General features: G+C 40.6%; 1 protein-coding gene across 4 annotated transcripts in view; it reads right to left on the bottom strand.

Annotated features, from left to right (window-relative positions):
• Window positions 1-367: 367 nt before the first annotated feature.
• The window catches only part of Astn2 (astrotactin 2), a 911,846-nt gene continuing 891,057 nt past the window's right edge, over window positions 368-21,156 (bottom strand). For all 4 annotated transcript variants that reach the window (XM_023561395.2, XM_063259996.1, XM_063259990.1 and 1 more), the window contains 3 exons: window positions 14,414-14,514; window positions 12,546-12,729; window positions 368-1,272 (listed from right to left, as the gene is read on the bottom strand). In XM_023561395.2, the coding sequence (XP_023417163.2) occupies window positions 1,035-1,272; window positions 12,546-12,729; window positions 14,414-14,514 (523 nt within the window). In that variant the 3' untranslated portion in view covers window positions 368-1,034. The remainder of the gene's footprint in view (window positions 1,273-12,545; window positions 12,730-14,413; window positions 14,515-21,156) is intronic.

Here is a 21,156-nt window from a genome sequence, read left to right as displayed (position 1 = left end):
TGAATGACTTACATTCTCTGTGCTTCTGATCCTGGTTTTTACTCTGGCTAGAGAAAATCTCATCCTTCTCACATGTGTCTGGCATTTCACTCCTCACATTATGAGTTTAAGTACCATTTTTCAAAGGAAACATTTCAGGATACCCTCCTGTGTATCTCAGGACTCAACACAAGTTCACAGAACCTACACTCTTCCCTCAGCATAGCCTGAAACCACCAAGACTGTTTCCCTCTAGTAACTATTAGATCCTAAATTCCCTGAAGGCAGAGACTTCTGTGCCTTTAGTTGCATTCCTGTATCTATTCGATATTTGTTCGATGAATAAACAAACACACTCCACTGGTAAGAAACACTACTAAAGCAGGAAGAGAGACAATAGGAATTTTTAATGCACAGAAAGTCCTGCAGGGACTTTGGGTACGCCCACAGGTAGCAGGAAAAAGCAGAGGACCTGCAAACTTAAGAAAGGGAAGGAGGAAAGAAGGGAGGGAGAAAGGGAGGGAGAGGGAGGGGAAGGAGAGAGAGAAAGAAATAGAGAGAGAGAGAGAGAGAGAGAGAGAGAGAGAGATCCCTCAAAGACCCAAGCTTCCTCACTTCAACAATCCTTGTGGCTTCCTTTAAGATGCTGCTGAAGAGGTCAAATTGTCTCTTCACAGGTCTCCTCCAAGATCCACAAGAGGAAGAAAGTAGAGTATGGCAGAAAGGAGGGAGAAGAGGAAAGGTTGCTTGGTCTTCACCTGAAAACTTTTGCCTCCCCATTGACTGTCATCCATATGAAAGGTTTAAAAAGGAGAGACATCTGATAGAGTCAAATAATATTTTAGAAAAAATAAAAGCGAAAATGAGTAATTCCATTGGTTAAAAAGTTCTCTGTCCACTATCCACAGGAGAAATAGTTTGCTTTGGCCTTGCTGGTAACTTCATCTGCTAGGCTCATCATCAGAGGTCCCCCAGCCCACCCAAGGTCCCAGGATCCTTGGGAGTACTGCTCCTCCTAGGAGAATCTCTGTGCTCATGGAGGGCAGTAGCTTCCCTCACCGTCCCTTGGACTCCCCATACATATTTCGGGGCATGGACACCATCTTCTCCTCGCAAGTAATTTTGGTGTCCTTGAGGATGCTGTACCACACCATGCCTGCAGGCCGGACCTCTTCGCTGCGGCAGAAAAGGTAGGGCACGGTGTCCACACGGTTCTGGATATAGGCGCTTCGCAAGAGACTGGAGCAATGGCTGCTTACCCTCTCCAGCCGCCGCAGGATCAGGTGGGCCTTCCTGAAAGGTATGAGAGGCAGCAATGTTCAAGAAAAAATTCCAGATCAAGGGTTAGGCCTTTGGAGGTAGCAAATTAAAGTCAAAAGACACCTGAAGACATCCACCCCAATGATTTCCTGTGCATTTCTAATTTAAGTGTGGTATTTCAAACACCTGTCCTTTTCAGTTGTGCAAGTGTAAAGAAACAAAAGAGGCATACCCTTTCATTTAATCTTCATCCAAATGAGATCCCTTGGAGTTAAAAGATCACTATTCTTGGGATTCCGATCAACAGAAATTAGAGTAATGATTTTTTTCAAAACTCACAATATCAACAACTAAAACTTGATATGTAATAGGCACTAGTTGTGTACTTCATATACAAAGTAAAATCTGTATGTAATCGTCACATCAGTCCTCAATATCTTGTTCTTCACTCACATTTAACAGATGGGAACCCAAGCAAGGTTCAGAGAAACTATCTTACTTGACTGAGGTTAGATATCATTGACCCCTGCAGATGGGCACTGAAATCTGGGCCTGAAACCCCACAAGGTCCCTTTCCAGCAGTTTGCTTTCTTATTCCCTCATATGCTTCTCCCAGCCATGGAATTTAGAAAACTTGCCCTCTATGCCTCTCTTTGATCAAAACCTAAAAATAAATGTCCCCAAATTAGAACCTTCCTGTGTCCCATTTTTCCCCATCACTAAAATAGTGATGACAGCCTTATTCTCATAGGTGGGTTATGTGAGATTATGTATGAGAAATGCCCAATGGCTGACACCAAACAAGCATCCAATAAATGATAACCATGATTATAACGATTATTATAATGATATTTCAGTATCAAGCTTAAAATGAACACTATGCTTAGCAAGAACCATTCTGTGTTCTGGTGATCATAATTAGGAATTTATTTAGAACCTTTCATCTAGCAATAGAGAGAGGCCTTATGTGAGATCTGAAAGCTATACAAAGGTAGCAAGAATCTTCCAGATCAACTGGAACAGGGTTTCCCAACAGTGGTATACCAGTACTTCTCAGTTTACGAGGAACTATATAGGATGTTTACAAGTACCCTCAGGCCTTAACCTTGGATGACAAGGGCAGCCCCACGCTCATCAGAAAAAGAATATTAGCTTCAATTATTGGGAGAGGGAGCTAAATGATCCCTGTTGAGAAACACTAATCTAATCTGAAATAGCCTCATTAAAAATGTGGAAAATTAGAAGTAGAGAGAGAGAACAAAAAGAAGAAAGACTTTTTCCCAAACCACACAAGTCCGTTTCGTTGTCAAGCTGACTGTCTCACCTTTCTTTACACCCAGCTTCTTCAAGATGCCTACGGGTCCTGTGAAGCTAAACCAGAACTCTCGCCTTCTCCATGTCCTCTCCATGCCCTTCTCAGATCCTACCAGAAAAGTTTTATGACAACAGACCCCACAAATGGCAGACTGTGTTAGGCACCTGCATGGGGGCTGAAAAAAGGACTGAGTTTATACATTATGTTTTGTGGGCACAATTTATGAGGTGCCTTACAAAAAGTCCTCTTTGTATTGTTCACCACTTGGGTGGAATATTTCCTGAGTTGCCAAGAATTCATCTCTTCATAATTATATTCGACTCACAGTCCTCCCTCCTCTATAGCAAGTGCACCCCCAAGAGGAGTTTGAAGAGTTTATGTCTCATTCTTCTTTGAGTTCTTGCTCTGTTCTTTAATTGCTCTGTATCCTTGGGAAATTTACTTGACATCTCTAAACCTGTCTCTCTGAAAATGGGCTACTGTGAAGTTGAAGGAAGTAATGTAATAAAGCTGAGCACAGTGTTCCTTTCAGTAGGACTTAGTGGGAAAGACAAATTAAGATTATAATACAAGAGACAAGAGAGAAGATTGAAAAAATAGCAACAGAACCTGTAAGAAGAAGACAGAGGAAAGTTCCTAATAAGATTCCCCAATCCAAGATAGCCTCAGAATGGAAAGGGAATTTGTGTTGAGGTTTGCAAATGAATACCAGCTAGATAAAGAGGAGGTCAAAGGCATAGAAGATGCCATAGGCAAAGTCACAGAGATGAGAGACTCCTTATAGTTTCTGAGAATCTATGACTGGGATACAGTGTACAAATGGTAATCAGTGGAAAATTGAGAGAGGTTGCAGCTGGCATGTCACCAAGGTCCTGGCATGGGCTCTAATGTGTGACATAATGGTACACACACAAGTTCTGGATCATTGGCTGGTCAGAATCAATACCAGTGGAGCCACTTGACACTTGTGTGCTTTATCTGCTTCATCAATCTGCTTTATCACTTGTGTCTCGGTTTCCTTGCTTTTCCTATAAAATAGGAATGGTAACTATATAGGCCACAAAGTATTGTCTCAAATATATAAAAGGAAATAATGAATCTAGAATAAACCCTTAATAGAGATAAAATTGTTAAACAATAAGTAAAACAATAAAATAATAACAACAATGATGAATGAATAAAAGTAAAAGTATTACCTCAAGGATAAGTAAGTATTGGAGTTACTAAAAGAGCTTAAAGAAACAAAGTAAGGCCATGGTCATGCCAGGGAGAGAACAAGTCAGCACCTCTCAAGAATCAGCCATGCTGGAACTTGGGGGACTGACCAAGAAAGCAGTGAACCATCCCTCCTGGTGAGTGGTGCCAGCAAGCCATGAGTGTGCCAGGGAGAAAACAAGTCAGCATCTCTGAAAATCAGCCATGCTGGAACTTGGAGAAGAAAGCACTTCCTGGTAAGTGGCATGAGAGAGCCACGGGAGTGCCAGGGAGAGAATCAGTCAGTGACTCCTGTGTGCCTGGCATAGCGTGGGCTGAGAATTAAACATCAAACATCCTGTGCCCACACCCTCCTCACCATTAGCAACTAGATGGTTTCAAGGTCAGTGGGGAGTTGATAGCAGGTAAGGTACATAAAGCAACTAAATGCTAGCATTGTTTGGTTGATTATGCTGACCTGGGGCCAGAGGTTTGAGCATCTCTTGGGAGGATGACCGTATGCAATACAGCAATTATGGGGGATTGCCTTCTATCTTGTCTTTGAAGGCCAGTGTTTTTCCTCTGTTCTGCTTTGTTCTGATTAATTGTTTTTCTCTATTCAATATTCTGCTTTGATTGGTTTTATAGTGTTCTGTTTTTGGTTTGATTTCACTATATCTAATTGAATGGACAACTATTATGAAGATAACAAGTTATGCTATGGTATCTTTTATTGTTATTCTGGTATCCTGCCCTTAAGTTCTATACCAATTTCACTGCATTGTCTTAATTAGCTTTGTTCTGTATTGTTTTGTTGTATTTTACTATCTTTAAAATAAAAAATAAAGAAACTTTTATTAAAGAAACATAAGAGGTTTGGAGCTGGATGTTTGAAAGTATTTTTGATTGCTTTGAGAATTGAACAGGAGAAGGGCAAATCTGGCAGCAAGAAATCACATAGAGGGTACATCCAGGTGTCGTTACCCTCATTGTGCCTAGAATTATGGATCTGATTTTTCTCTTTGCACTGATACAAACTCTTCACTGTTTTATAATCTATGAAAAAGGAATACCATATTTCTCATCTCATAGACATATTGTGGGAGTTAAACAAGTTAAAACATGTATAATTCTTCAAAATTGTCACATAGAAAAGCTCTCATGGTGCCCAGTAAGAAGGAAGGAAGTATCATCAACATAACACTGCCACTATCAAACTTGTATTATTGGGTATCCTTTGCATGTCAGGCACTGGGGATACATAAGAACTGGTTTGTGCCTCAAATGTTTTCATAAGACATTGGCAGCTGGAAGACAGAGACATTAAAGGGAAAGATGCTGCATTGGAAAAGGCAGAAGGGATTGTGGGAGAACAGATGAACAGCAAGTCAATAATTTAGGACTCAGAGAAATCTTCCCAAAGGATGTCGCAGCTGAGCCAGGTCTTCAATAATAAAGCAAATGTTAGGCATAGGAAATAGGCTATTCCAAATGAGACCAGAGGTAATGCAAACCAGCAGTCACTTACAATGACTGGTTACAGCTAATGAATGTGAGACCAATGAACTCAACAAAGATTGGACCGTCTGGACTCTTCTATGCCATGCTGTAGGATTTGTATTTTATTCTTTGGGTAACAGAGGCCAAATAGAGGCTGATTCAGGCAAACACAAAAATAAATAGTAAATACAAAATAAGGTAGGAAAGCACAAATATTCCAACAGATTTAAATGATTTGTTTTCAAAGGCACAGCCATTTTTCAGGGAGAATCTTGGCATTCAGCTGAACAAAACATTCTTTTGTATAGATGGAAAAACTGCGGGTTGAAATGACAAAATTATTTGTCTTAATTAAGTGTTTTAAGTTAATAACTGAAAATGTAAAACAAGGTTCCTGACTACATAGGCAGAGATGGCCAACCTCCGGCAAACACAGCAGGCTCTTATTGTATCACTGAAACCTCTAAAAGGTTCATCATCACTGCATACAGTCAAGTGAACTTCATCTCTGAAATCCCTGATTCAAGTCCTGACTTTAATTTAACAACTATATAGATAATGAGCAGGTTCTTTAAAGCCATTTATTCTTAGTCACATCAGTAAAGCAGAAATAATGGTGCTGCTGGCAAGATAAGACACTGTGGGTAATGTTCTTAACTCTAAGGAAATCCTAGCAGTGGCTCAAAGTAGCATTTATGTTAGGAGGGACATGGACTTTAGTGTCCACCAGGGCAAGCTGTTTGACCTTACTGATCCTGTCTTTTCAGTTGTAAAATGAGAACAGAGATACTTACTGGGTAGGGCGGTTATTGAGCTAAAATGAAATGAATAACAGAGGCATAAAAGCACCAAAATTAGTATACACCAGGCACTAAACCAGCATTTACAAAGACAGCAAAGGCAAAGGAATTTGGAAGGCAAAACCACAGAAAAAAGGACTAAAGGAGGGAAAACTGGAAAAGAAAAAGGGATGTGAGACAGAGTATAGGTGAGAATGTTGGGTAATAAACTGGAGGCAAAGAAGACTCATAAATCAAAGGCTAGGCACGCTTTCTCTGGAGGGGAAATCAGGACAGCGTGACTATTTTTCTCAAATACCAGGAATGTAATCTTTCTCATCAGAAAGCAAGAGGTATAAAAGGGACACTATATATGAATTTATTGTATATTAACAGGTATGAAGGAGAGGGACGACTTGTGAAGGAGTAAGGGGTTGGCCCTGACTGCCATTTCTCTGGGAATAGTAGAACCTTCGACCAATCATTCTATTCCCATAATACTTACCCAATCAACTGTGGACATAGTTATCAGACAGAGTCTTCTAAAGGAGACTTGCAGTGGAGAAAAAGAAAAGAATTGAGTTTAAATGCCTTAGTGTTACCTGACTCTGCACTTAATGAGAGGCAGGGGCATGGCATGGATGCAAAAGACTGGAACACAACTTCTTGAAGAGAATAGGCAGATTAAAGAAAGTGATGACCTCATTCATGCAGCCCTAGTAAGGCCACTTCTGGAAAATCTTGGTCACTTCTGGTAAGAAGGATCATCACACCAGAGAGTGCCTTAAACACAGTTCCGCTGAACTGAAAACAGGAATAGAGAGGAAGATGAGATGTAGACAAATGATTATTTTCTATCAATTGAAGACAGTGAGCAAAAACCTTGAGGGTCGGGGTGGTAATGACTAGGTGACTTCTTCTATGCCACAAACAGTGCGTATGCATCCATGGGAAGACATTTGTCTGGGAAATGAAATTTAACCTGCATTGCAAATCGTTATACTTCATTCTCAGTCTATAGATGGTCAAAGTGAACCTGTGACCAGTCCTGTGACAAACACTAGAACAGAATCTCAAATCTCTGTTGTAAGGCACTGAAGTATTATTCATGAAACCCCTCCAAAATTAAAAAGGAAACTTTGGTTCAATGTGATAATATTAATGAAACTGTAAAACTATGTTCTTTGAAAACAGTAGTGTGCTCCCTATCACTGAAGGTGATAAAATAAACTATGTTTTAAAAAGAATTCTGCTGGTAGTGTATGTTGGAGGGGGTGCTTGTTGGTATGGTATTTTGGTGTATTTTTAGTGTAAAATGAATTCAGGTGCTGATTCATAGTGAAAATATCATCTGACTTAACATCTCATGTGCAATAAACAAAGAACCTGCCATGACACAACTGTCAAAGCGCTGGGTTCCTGAGGTAAAAGGACCACATTCATTCAGGTTCTAATCACAATTGAAAAGTCACACTGAAATTTCATATTCAGGGTGTCTTCCAAACCTTCCCCAATGTCATAAGCCACATTTTCCCCTAGGTTGCTGCAGAATTTTATTTCTCTACTGAGGCCTATAACATCGTCTCTCTTAATTATGTATATGTCTTGTGATGCAATATACTACATTGAAAAAGATGCTAGTTTGACCTCAGAAAACAATATTTTGAATTTGGGCTCTGAGTGCTGTTACCTGTATAACCTTGCACAATTTGTGCAACCCCACTGTGTTGCTCAATCTTCAAAATCTGTTACGCAAGAGTTGAAATGAAATGTAAATGACTGGGCCCACAAGAGGCACTCAGCTAATATTTCCCAGATGCTTCTTCGACAATATATGATTTGTTTAGTGTTGAGCTCCTAGCCATGCAAGATGAGGGATTATTAAATGTGAATTGACTTGAACTTAGGACATTTTAGTCCTACACTTCAAAATACGGTAATTCTCTAGCAGCACTTAATAAAAGGAATGAAACAGCACACGAGCATCCTTTGAGCTATGGAAATGATTATGAGTGGTCCAAAGGCTTACACAAATTCATCTGTAATAACAAAGAAATTGAAATAAATTTAGTTGGTGTTTAGCAAAAAATAGAATAATCATTAGACAATGTATTTATCAAAAGGACAATATATTGATATGTGTTTCCATTGGAAAAAAAACATGGTACACATTATATATTCATTCACTGTAAAATACCTGTCCGATATGCTGTTTAGTGGAAACAGGTAGATAATAGATCACAGTGTGCATATATTTGCTAAACATAATGGAGATTATGGAGATGGAGATGTGGTTGTAGATACAGATATACCCTTAAGTTTTGGTTTTCCTTCTCCCATAAATATCTATACCCATATCCATATCTATACATGGAAATATATGCAAGCACTATTAACAATTTGTGCTGAGGTAGGGCTGGAATTATAGGATTAAAGAGTACAAAATTTTCACTGCTTTCTATGCTTCTACATCATTTGTATGCTATAGAATGAGCAAGAATTATTTTGGAAAAAAACAAACAAAGGTATTTCTATTTTGAAAACACAAACATGCACACATATTTTAAAGTTATTATGATAAATTTAGTTATTGCTGCCATGAATTTATAGTTTCCCAGCTAACTAGGATTATTTCAGAATAAACTTACATTAAAATTTTAGTCTCAGATCACCCTTCTCCAAAAACCAGGAGTCAGACACTCAGGTACCATCTGTGGATAAATGTCACTAACATCAGGTTTGAAATGTGATGTGTAAAGTAGCCAAAGAAAATGTGTTCTTTCTTCCTCCTCCCTCATAATAAACTATGAGAACTTTTTAATAATATATTTCTTGACTGATGGCAAGAGTGACTAACCCAAAGCATTTCCAGCTGGAGTTGAGAGATTTTAAGATGGTAACCAGTAGGTGAGGAAACAAAGCCAGAAAAGACTTGTTCAAAATCATGGTGTGCCTGGTTAGTATTTCTCCATTCTAAGCTCTGATATAAGAGATGTGATTTAGTAACAGCCTTTCAGAAAGGATACCATCTTCATTTCAGAAATGTCCACCTATGCATGAAAAATGAAAGTGTATCTGAGATTATAGGAATATAGCTTCAGACCTGAATCTGTTCTTTTTCCCAATATCTTTAAAAATTCCAAGGGAGTTAGCTCAAGATACCAAGGAAGTTAAGAAAGATATTAATAGACCTTAACCAAGGAAGAAGCTGATACAATAAGGGTAAATGTATAACAGAATTCCAGGTTTGCTTATTTTTCACTAAGGGTGCAGCAATGGATATGTTAATTTCAAGGAGGAAAGGTGCCTTGTCTCATTATGTTGAGAAAGATCTCAGGTTGAACTAAGCCTGTGATCATTTCTGGGATCTATTAGCAATGTCTGCCATGGAAACAAAAGTGACTGACAATAAGTGCAGCATTCCTCTTCTGGATAGATTGACTTCACTCAAACAGAATCTCTTCAAACACTTGCTCTCTTCTATCAATTTGATCAAACATGAATGAAAGGTTATAGAAGCACAAGAGTGGCCAAGGATGCTCTGCCCTGAGCAAATTCTGGTCTTTAGCCACCTATGAACTCAGTTTTTCAAATCTCCTAATAGGATCCTTATGGCTGGGACAGCTGGGTGTCAGCAGGTCTCTTTTGAGCAGCTGTTTGCAGTAACCTATAGCTGTCATGAAAACCAGGCTCTGGGGAACACTAGCCTGATAGATTCATTAGACAGTGGTAAGATATACCCTTTGTCACTCACTTATATGGGAATGTGGGACCATCCACAGATCCAAGGAAGAATTGAAAACATTTTATAGTTTGGTCATTATAGGCTAAGAGAATCCTAGTAAAGCTCATCCCATAATATCAGCCCTCAGTTTGCTTCTGGAAAATTGCTAGTCAACCTAAGTCCCTGAGAAACATCAATGTGTGGGGGCTGGAGGTAAAATGACACTCATGATATGTCTGCTCTCTGGTATCTATGACCTTCAGGTTCTCTGGTTCCTTGGTTCCCCAGCTGGAAGGGACTTTGGAATTAAGATCTTTTATGTTACAAATGAGTCCAGAATAAGGATGGAATTTGTCCACAATAAGTTGGAGAAAAGCTGGCATATACCCACCCCACTAGAAGTTTCTTGCTGTCTTTCCTTTACACTTTCATAAGCTGCACACTTGCTAACCCTTCAGAGGCAGAGCAAATTTTTCAAAGTTCTCTTTTTTAAAAAAGAAAAAAAAAAAAAACCTTTACATGGCTTCTAGGAAAGAAGTAGCACAAACCCCTTAACAAGACTTACAAAAGTCACCATGATTTGACCCTTGCTATATTCCATTATAAGTGTAACCAGCAGTGCAACATAGAACTTTAAATATTAGGATTTTTTTTCTATTTTAGAGACAAGTGGCAAGGGATGACAACAAGTTATGTACATGTACCAATTCCCCATAAGTGATATAATAATTGTGTATGACAAACATGTACTAATAAAAAGTGAGTAGAACGTAATGAATCACTGGTCATGTATAACCTGCATTGAAGTGGGAAGAAAAGCAATGCCTAAATATTTCTGTAAGCCATGGGCATTAAAACTGTGAGTTCAGTGCAGATTTAAAATATGAGGGTGCAATGAGTAAGTCAGTAGACATTTTAGAGAATTTTCTGACAAGGTAGATCTGTATATAAGCCTTTAACTTCTATGTAAGATATATTTAAGGAAAAATAATTCCACTGATAAAACACAATCAGCTGTATTAGGTCATCTAGATCATCTTATAGATAAGACTGAGGTCCAGATAGGGTAAGCACATATTTGTACAGTGAGTTTATAGCAAGGGCAAGATGGATTAGGATGCTACTTATTTTATTCTTACTAACATGACAATGTGAGATGTTGGAGCAATTTCAGATCCCTTCGTGAGGGGCAAGACAAGGAAAGAAGGAAACTGGGTGACATGGCTCAGGATTGGTAGACAGGGACTGGGTGCTGACTGATGGAAGGTTAGTAGGTTATCACAATCCATTACTGGATTGGTTGCCCTGAGTCTTTGGGCAACCAGGAGGCATCTCTCAAAGATTTATGCCTGGGAGGGTCATAAAGGATCCTAGCAGGTTGTAAAGACAAAGTCAGGAATGGAGCTCTGGTTTAACTTGCACCCAAACTCCCTGAACCCTGTGGGAAAGCCCAATAAAGTGGAATGCCTTTCTTGGTTCACAGGCAAGATGGCAACCAAGATGACTAACATAGTATCTTTCATCTGGGGCTCTGCTCTTCTGCCTGCCAGTCCACTTCTTTCAGCTTTTATCTTAAAGAACCTGCCTTTCAAGTGAAAGGTAAAGAATTAAAGTCCAGGACCCAACAGGACTGATAAGGCCTGCTCCAGGGGGAGATCCCTTTTATCATTTTAACTAAGCTCTCATTTCATCTCATCTCATCCCTTGATGGCCCCAAATGCTTAGAAGGTCATTCCAAGTGTTACAAGGTTTCAGTGTGAGAGTTCAAGGTAGAACCAACTTCTGTGCCAAACTGAGCATCTCAGAGCAGTAACCCCATGGGACCACCACTTTCCATTACCCACAATATAGGTCAAGTATCCTATAGCTTCATATGAAAGTGTTAAGGTACATAGAGCCATCCACTATTTTCGGAAGCCATGCAATGCTCTCCAGTACCACTAATGATACCCCAGCTGGGAACATTATATTGCATCCCTGCGCCCATCATAGCAGCATTCAGGGCTTCACTGCCTCTCTCTTGTTTTAACTCCCCTTCCCCCTGCTTCCAAATGCAGTCAGAGGGATCTTTCTATCTTGAAGATCTGACAATATCACCTATGTGCCACCCCACCAATGAAAAAGCACTTGAAAAGCTGACCCTGGAGAGATAATCCAAACTCCTTAACCCTACTTAAAGGGAATTCAGGATTTGGCCCTGCCGACCTCTGCTTTCTTATCTCTTACCTCTCTTGATTGTCAAACAGCACAACTGCACGGAAATTCTTGAGTTCCTCTAAGCACAATGCTTAGTGAAAGGTTAGAGTCCTCTTGGGTAGAGGAAAGGATTTTAGCTGACACTCAAGATAACTGCAAATCCAATATTAAAAAAAAATCAAATATGCAAAAGTGGTTAGGTCACCTCCATCATTCTCTTCCTCTCTTCATATTACTTTCAAAAAACATTTTGGTTTGGGAAGGGACTGATCTCCCTTTTACAGGGAACAGCCTCAGGTTCTGCTAGGATTGACCATTTTTATTTCCTTCAGTTTTTGTTTTTACCAGTGATTAGGTTAATTTTCTGTTGTGGGTAGAGGGTACGGGTTTTTTCCTTCATAAAATGGTAGTGTTTTTCATTCAAATATATTTCCAGTAAGAAGTAAACCAATTTCCCATGTTTAGACCTGACATAACTCTACTGATCACTACCCTTATTTATTTGACAAAGTTCAGTGTCAGCTGACAAGGAAAAGATCACCTAAAACAACTGGAAGAAGAAGAATCTGCCCCCTAACTCACAACCATAATCCCATACCTGGGCCCCAGCTCATCCTCGCTCCGCCAGACAAAGTCACCAAACTTCTCATAGTGAGAGTTGTAGTGGTGTTGAACTCGGAACAGCATTGAGGCTGAGACTTCCATCAATGTGTTATAGGCAGTCTGCTGCTCCTTGCCGCTTGTGTACCCATTGTACAGATTGTATATCTTGTCGGCTATCTCTGAGAGGGAAGAAGTACAGGAACAGATCACTGAATAGTCAGAAAAAGTGAAGAGAAAAGCAGAGATGTCATGAGGAAGGCCTGGTTGTCTGGGAGTTTCCTTGCACGGCCTTTGGGAATAGACAAATCTTAACTGCATCCTGAATATGTCATTGACTGGCTGTGTGCAGTTTCTTATCTACCAGCCAAACACAACACAGTCTACTCTAGAGGTGCTTTGGAAAACCAAATTGAAGAGTGGCTGCAAAGCATTCAGTACAAGGTGTGCTACAAAACTACTCATAGTCACATGCTACATTATTGTTATTACTGTGCTCATGATGTAACAGGAGGCTCCAAAAAATGCCTGGGTTTAAATTAATTGAATTGGCTGATCTCTACCTCTTCCTTCAATTTCAGTGTAATATTTCTAACATGTTTCCATAATCAATTCTGAGGAGTCACTGTTCAAAAACCTTTTAAAGGAAATCCAGACTTTCATTCCTGTCATTCAGAGCCATTTCTACTCCTTCAGTCACTCTTACTAATCAGGATGGCCTAAATTCATCTTGAATGGAAGGCACATTCCTTCAGCCTTGGAGGCACTGGTAAATATCTACGTGTATTCACTAATGATGATTGCTCAGAGGCGAATCCAGCATCTTAAGGGTCACGATGGATGGGAAAAGTTCTTACTTTGAACTAGTTTGCGCTCTGGTCTTTTATTTGTTTTTAGTTTGTAACCATATGTATGTATTACTTTAAAGTAATCATGATAAAAATAAGAAAATATCAGAAATTCTTCCCTCTTTTAGGGTCAATAGCTCTGTCTCTTCTTGTCTGGCATCACATAAACATTTCCAAGCTACTGATTGAACTCTTTGTGGACATGTCTGTCTCTCCATCCAGAGTGTGCAGTTTTAAAAGATATAGACCTGTTTTTACTGCATGGGCTGGACAGGGACTCCATGGAAGTATTTACTCAATTTAGGCCCGGCCCAGGAGAGCACTCATTCACCACATCAGTCACAACTATTTACTCAATTTAAAGTAGATAGCCAGGGTTTATTGTTATATCAATGTTAGATTCTGTCAATTTAGGTATAGAAACTGTATCTATATATTGCCTAAGTATATAATAGTATTTTTTTCAGTTATTTTTTTCTCACTAATGTTTACAACCTCCTGGGCCGGGGAGGAAAAAGACTTAATATTGCATGCAAATTTTGGCTGATAGTTACTTATAGTGCACTACGCTGAGGATTATAAGGCCATTACTTGGCTGGATGGGACAGTGTCCTTTGATCAGTTAATCATGTCTGCCATGGTGCAAAAAAAGGATATGGTCTTCCAGGAACCATTTGCTAGCTCTAGCACAGATTTAAGTGCAGGAAAGTAATTGGTCTCTAAGAACATTTTATGTTAAGGATCTCAGGCTCTCTACCATTCCTACATAGACAGAATATGATTAAACTATAAAAGAAGAGCAAATCATACACCTGGCAAAGCACTGTTAGTCAAACTCCATTATTTTCATTATAGCTTTGATTAATGTAGCCCCATGTTCCTCCTGCTGCCTTAGCTCCTGTGCTCCCTTCTCTCTGTACTTGCTGGTGTGTGCTTGCTAATTAGTGACTATTGCATGTAGGATTTAAGAAAGAGAAACGTGAGACTTAACCTGGGAAGTGAAAATGAAGTCACCAACCTTCTGCCTTATTGTCATCCACCAGTGGACAGGCTGTTCTCAGGGTCACTGTGCTGAGCTCTGAGTGCCTCCCCCGTGTATCCACAGCATACAGAGTGAACCTGCAGCAAAGCAAGCAAACAGAGCACTGGGCTGAGACTTCACAGAAGGCCCTGGGAATTAGTCGGAGAAATACAAATTACTACACAGGAGCACTGGTCAAAAGCTCAGGAATGTTCAAGCTGCAAAATATTTTTTTTTTAAAGCATGGCAATTATAAAGCATTTATTGAGCACTGAATGCCTACTGGGCACTTCACCTTAATTACCTAATTTACAGTTTAGTGAGACTAAAAGGCAGAGACTTATTAAGCACAACTTTCTGTGTTCTCATAGTTACTGAAAGATAGAATACAGGTTTGAACTCAAGCAATCTAAGCCAAGGCCTAAGAATTAAGCCTCAGTGCTATCATATCATCTGGATACAATTGTTTGTATGTTCTTTCATTCATTCATTCATTCATTTAAAAAATACTTATTGAGGGCTAACTATGTGCCTTGAGTTATTTTAATGTTAAGTTTCTAAACTTCAACCAGAAAGTCAAGTTCCCGCTGGCATAATTTTAACTGAAAACAAATAATGAACATGGTGACATAGGTTTAGGTGCAATGAGGATGATGAAAAAAATACTACCACATAATGTGAGAAATATAAATATGGTTGTGGGGGATGTATGTGCTCTAGACAGGCTAGTTGATGAAAGTCATCTTGAAGAGGAAAATTTTGAGCTGATACCTGAATAAAGGGAAAGAAGCAGCAATGAGAGAGAGACCTGGAGGAAGAACATTCTAGGCAAGAAGGTCAATGAGTGCAAAGGCTCTGAGGAGAGAAGGAACATGGACTGTTGGAAGAACAGAGAGCTAGTGTGGCCAGTGTAAAAGGAGATGAGACAGAAGGCTGTGGCCAGGAGTCTCAGAGTCATTTTAGCTATAGGGCATGTCCCCACCTCCCTATGATGTCATCTATAGCTCAGTACTGTACTGGCAGGAATAGACATAGGTTCTCTGGTTTCAGAAAGAGAAAGGTGGTCATGTAGTGAATTGAGGTCTAATCTAGAGAAGCAAATTCATTCTAGAGCAGCCTCTGTCTGCCTGGGGGAGGCTCTGTGCCTATTTGTAGCTCCAGATTTCTGAGTTCCATAGTTTCTACAAAGTCTAAGGAGGGAGCTGAGAAAAATTTCCAGAAGGGGTAAATGGCCTAGAATAAATACTTCTTGTGTATCTGAATGGCCTGTTGTATATACCCTCCTTTCCCATCTGCTTTTAAGGGCAAAGACAATGGTATGGGGTGAGAGGAGGTTTTCCTGTGTTAAGTGGAAGAGTGGGACCTGGAGCCCTGTGTTCTTTCCTACTTCCTAAGCTCTTCATCTTAATGTGTGTCATAAATGGATGAGAAACTATGGTTGCCGAGTTTCAGAGCTGCAAGCCCTGATGGACCAGACATATTAGACACTAGGTAAATGAGTTGCACGTATAAATTAATATATTCTGATGTCTTAATATGTATCAAGCACTGAGCTAAGCGGTTTTACTCACAGCAGTCTAAAAGGTAGACAGCTTTACTCCAGTTTCTACCTGAATCACATAAGCAATTACTGGATGGTAATGTAAGCCTGGGTTGTCCAGCTCCAGTGCCCACGCACTAATCACTACTGTCCTCTGTTCACAGGCATGTGGATCCCACCTTGGTACACACAAAACTCCTTCAGCCCCACCTGCTAAACACCAACTGTGTTGAGGCAATTCTACCTCGAATATTTTCCTACTCTTAAGAAAACATGGTAAAATAACATTCTATCCGCCTTTTAGAAAACAAAATTAAATGCATAAAAAAAACCTATCCAGAGTCACAGATTCAGAAATTGAAAGAGTGCAACTTCTAGTCTATGTTACCCTAAAACCTGTACTTTTTGCTTTCAGTTGCCATTCCTGCTCCAGCTGCACCAATCACTGGCTTAGAGGATGGTATGAGTTTTATGACCTCATGCCTCAAAATTATCTTCAAAAAGGTTTATATGCATCAAAACGTCTTAACACAAAAGAAAGAGAGAGAGACAGAGAAAGGATCTTGGTCTTGCAGATGTTCAGACTCTTATATTGTAGCTATATTCCCTTACTCTGTGAACCTGGGCAAATCCCTTCACCTCTCTGAGCTGACTTCTTTCTCTGTAGCAGGCATTTGTGTCAGACAGACTAACACCCACCTCACTGCTTTCTGTGCAAGTGGATATGAATTCTAAATACTTTCATGTAAGTTATCATTGGAAGGCCACACGGAAGAGTCGGGAACAAGTTCACATACACCCATACACACAAAAGCAAAAACACGTCTGGAATGTCGGAGCAAGTAAAAGAACAAGAACAATTTTCACTAACATTGAGCAAGTACTTAATATCTACCCACCAATTTACCTAGAAACTAGCAGTGGCAGTACCTAGATCCTAGCCTTCCATGTCCAGAGAGTCCACAGCTTATGCACTGCTGCTCAGGTGCCAACACTGCACGAGGTATGACAGGCAGTCAATAAATATTTGTGTAAATGAATGAACCTGACTGCATTTCTCCACTTTTGTTTCTTCATCAGTAAAGTGGGGATAATTTTACAGAGAGCACATGGCTATCTCATAGAATACATGTATGAGGGTATGGCTGACTGCTGCAGATTTTCATAAAGAACGTATGGACAGCACTTTTTTGTGAAGATACAGGTTTATACAACTGCTTTTTTGGGATTTAAAGAGGAGATACATTGCACCTGAAGGATCCATGGAAGAATAGCAGTGAGTGTAAAATTTAATGGAGCCTCAAAGCACATGGACTTGGAATACTGTTTAACAGCTCTTCCCATTGACAAACTTAGGCTTCTGTGGTACGTCCATAATACATTTCCTCAACCAAGCATGACAAACAACATCATGCTCATGCTAGGGAAAAAGTCATCCTGGGATTTTAATTTATAAAATCATTTCTCCAATATCAGGCTGAGAATTCCTTTTGAAATCATTTAGCCTTCTGTACACCTATGTCTTCTCACTTGTAAAATAAGGTGGAATTACCTATCCCTCACAAATTGAGGATCAAGAGTCCATGTTATAGCCACTGATGTTCAGTCTTCACTCCTTAAAGTGTTGCTTCTATTTTTGTTATCACAGCAACCAAACACGTGACTGGAAGCCTCAGAATGCAGGAGGCCACAGGCCACCCTGCCTGGGGTGGGGGTGGAGGAGAAAGAGGAAGATGTCAACCTCACAGGCCTGGGTCAAAAGTCACAAGGCCATGCGCTTTCTGCCTGTCTCAGCTGTAATTGTAGAACTGTTCCAGAGACACATCTGAAAGCTGTTAGGGGATCAGGCTGGGATGGAGGGGCTCGTTGTGAGGAGGGGGGAGTATAGTGATCCTTGATATAGAGAAGGGGAGTGCAGACAGATTGAGAGAGACAGAGACAGATAGACAGAGGTATATACCACATGCGAACCCATTCTGGAGAGGGAGGGAGAGAAGGGGAGAGAGAGGAAGGAACAGAAATAGTCAGACCTGTCTTTCTCAGAAGATAAGTGTCAGAGGCTCTCTGCTTGGTTCTGCCATCCTCTCTCTGAAGCGAACTGAGGTCCAACAAAGATGTGAACTTACACTCTTGAGTCATCCTCTAACTTTGAATCTTCATTATGGGTGGCCTATAAAGAAAGGAAGTCCCAGAGGGAAACGGGACTTGCATAAGGACCCACCACCAATAAATTCAGAGTGAAGACAATGGCCTTCCTGATTCCTCCTCCAGTGCTCTGTGTGCACACCACCCTGCCTCTTGTACAGCTGGCTGACCTAGCTCCATGTCTATTTATAGGAAGCTTTTATTATAAATGAGGTGGCTTTAAGGGTAAAGTTGGATGGACTTTCTAGGAACCTGAAGCTCCAGGCTCAAATCATTGCTATTTCTTCCCCTGACCTTGTTTCATGGAAAAAACTTTGCTCAAGGTGGTTGGAAACCTGAGTTTGATTCACAGCCAGCATTTCTATGGACTGTGCAATATGAGCATTAAGTACTTACAGTAATCTGCTCTCAGTGCATTGAGAAATTAAAGTTTTAAAACCTGCGTGTGGAAATGCCTTGTGATGACTACTGAAACACGAGGAATATTCAGATATTTCTTCATCATCCTCACGATACCATTAGCCCATTAGTTTCACCACCCTCAGGACAAAGCCTCTCACTCTCCGGACAAACTCCCCACCTTGAACTCCCAGTACTGCTCCTTGATGATGATTCATTCAAATGTACCCTTATCGCTGAGTCCCAAATAAGCTGTGGTGAAAGACCCAGGCTTGTTGGTCAATCTTCGCTTCCTACGCTATTTCATAGTCCAGGTGGTCCAGCTACTAGTGGTTCCAGAACTCTGTGCCTCCTCTTTGGCTCTGGACTTGCTTCACCCACTGTCTGAGTCAGCCTGCTCCTTCTTCCATTGAGCCCCCCATCTTGTTCTTAAAGCATGCTTCAAACCTCATCTCCTGCCCTTTGAAGAACAGTGTAGCCCTTCTCTTTCACAATGTCCATGTCACATGGCTAGTTTAGTGCCCACCCATGTCTCTTACCGCCATGAATCTGTGCCTTTACAACCAGAATATAACCCTGCTCATTTCTAAACACCTACACTTGGTGCACCAAGACGTAACAAATACTGCCCAGAACAAGTGGCAGACTGAATACATGACTCAATTGTTTTCTCTGGGCCCTTTCATTCCCTACAAACCAGTTTTTTTCTCTTTAAAATGAACAAAAGATGGTTAGACTTAAGGGTTAAAAGAGGATATAGAAAAAAGCAAAAGAACTCAGCAAATGACTCTGAAATCAGCTGATTTTGTTTACAGTTCTGGTTCTCCATTTCTTGGTTGCATAAAACTTTGTCTTAATTTACTCACCTGTAAAATGGGGTCACAATGTTAAGGAGGGTAGTTTTGGAATAAAATATGATATTCAAAGTGCCCAGGATAATGTGCTAAGCAACCACTGAGCAATTGATATTGATATTATCATTAATATTCCTATTATACCACAGCTCAGGGATCTGACTTCACCCCCACCTGGAGTAAGAGAACCTAGTGGAGTTTTTTGAGGGAGAGGGTGGTAAGGGAGCCATTCAAGACCCCTAGACCTCCTCGCAGCAGGGGTGAGCAAATGAAACTGAGAAGTTAATTGGCGGTGAGAGCTTCTCACGGATCTGACAGGGGGTAAGAACAGGGATGGAGCCTGAGAGGCCCACATCAGGCCTGGGTCCCTGAGAGTACAGGAGAATGTGTTTGAAGTCTCCAGGCCAACGCCTGCTCTTCCCCAGTTGCTGCATGATTTAGGCATTCTGGGGAGGCAAAAGTCTCCTTGCTGATTTGAAGGGAAACAGATGTTTCCAGGCCAGAGGCCCTGGTCTTATAAAATGCTCCTTCCCCCCACTCAGCTTTGGCAAACAACTTCCCATTAGCTCAGGTCCACCGTCTTGTCTTCCTCCACCAGCATCACTCTTCTCTACCTTCCTAGCACAGTGTGCAGTCAGGAGTGTTGAGAAAACACCCAGTTCCAGGACCAGCTCTGAGCCAGAGTCTCTGGGTATTTCAGGACGCCTAACTGCTTTTCTGTGAATCTTTCTGCAGGACAGAACTAGATCAAGATCACCTCTGAGAGATCTGAAAGCTGACGGACAGGGAAATTGTTTTTCTCTGATAGAGGTATATTATCAGTTCCAGCCTTTTCTGCATTAACCTATGGCATATATCATAGGCTTACAAATCAGACTGCTCTGGATTTCAATGCGGACAGCACCAACTACTGGGAAAGCAGCAATTTAAACACTAAGCCATACTTCTGCATCTAAAAAATGTGAATAAAAGTTCCATCTCATTGAGCTGTAAGATTTAAATCACAACTCATATTTTAGGTTTCTTGAGAACAAAATTGAATATCATAGCTTTTCCCTGTACTCCCCAAAGTGCCAAGACTGGTCCCAGAGTCAGTGGGCAATGTTTATAACTGGCAGTTGGGGAGACACTGCTAGTTCCTCTGCAGTTCAAGGACACAGATTCTTAATCCAGTTCTACTCCTGTCCTAGAGGAGAGCATTCTCAACGTCCTGATCAAAAGGAGGCAGAAAGTGCAAGGTTAGAATAGACTCTAGAGCCTCACTGCCCAGGTTCAAATGTTGGTTTTGCAACTTACTGTCTTTGTAACTTTAGGAAAGTGATTCTTTGTTTTTATCTTTTAAGTGTGTACAGTATTACCATTCAGAGGGGTATGGGAAGAACAGTGCACTTAGACGAGTGCCTGGCACATAAGTGTTAAATGTTGCTGTTTGTGAAAGATTAAATTACTAATTCCATCTATAATAGATTTAAAGAAAGCCCTCTTCCAATTCTTCAATATTTTGTCCTGACTGTGAATGTGTTTGAGGGCTTTGAATAACAGGGCACAGTGGAAGCGATTCTGTGAGTTCTAAATCCCGGACATACAAAGCAATGGGACTTCCATCTTGTTCACTGAAACATTCTTGCTTGGAACCCAGCCTCCAGTGAGAAATTAGACTGTTCTGAGGCCACTGTGGTTGAGGAAGCCAAGGTGCACGGAGATTCATGTGTGGAGCCTATGGCAGGCCTGGGGCCTCAGCTCCTGACAGATGAGCAAAGAAAGCTTTGGATAATTTCAACCAAAAGAGTTGAATCACCCCA

This window comes from Cavia porcellus, unplaced genomic scaffold (assembly GCF_034190915.1).
Source record: "Cavia porcellus strain 051 isolate PalLab524CR breed Dunkin Hartley unplaced genomic scaffold, mCavPor4.1 scaffold_1, whole genome shotgun sequence".
Lineage (NCBI taxonomy): Eukaryota > Metazoa > Chordata > Mammalia > Rodentia > Caviidae > Cavia > Cavia porcellus.
Note: the sequence above shows the minus strand (reverse complement) of the source record. Positions and strands in the feature narration are given on the sequence as shown.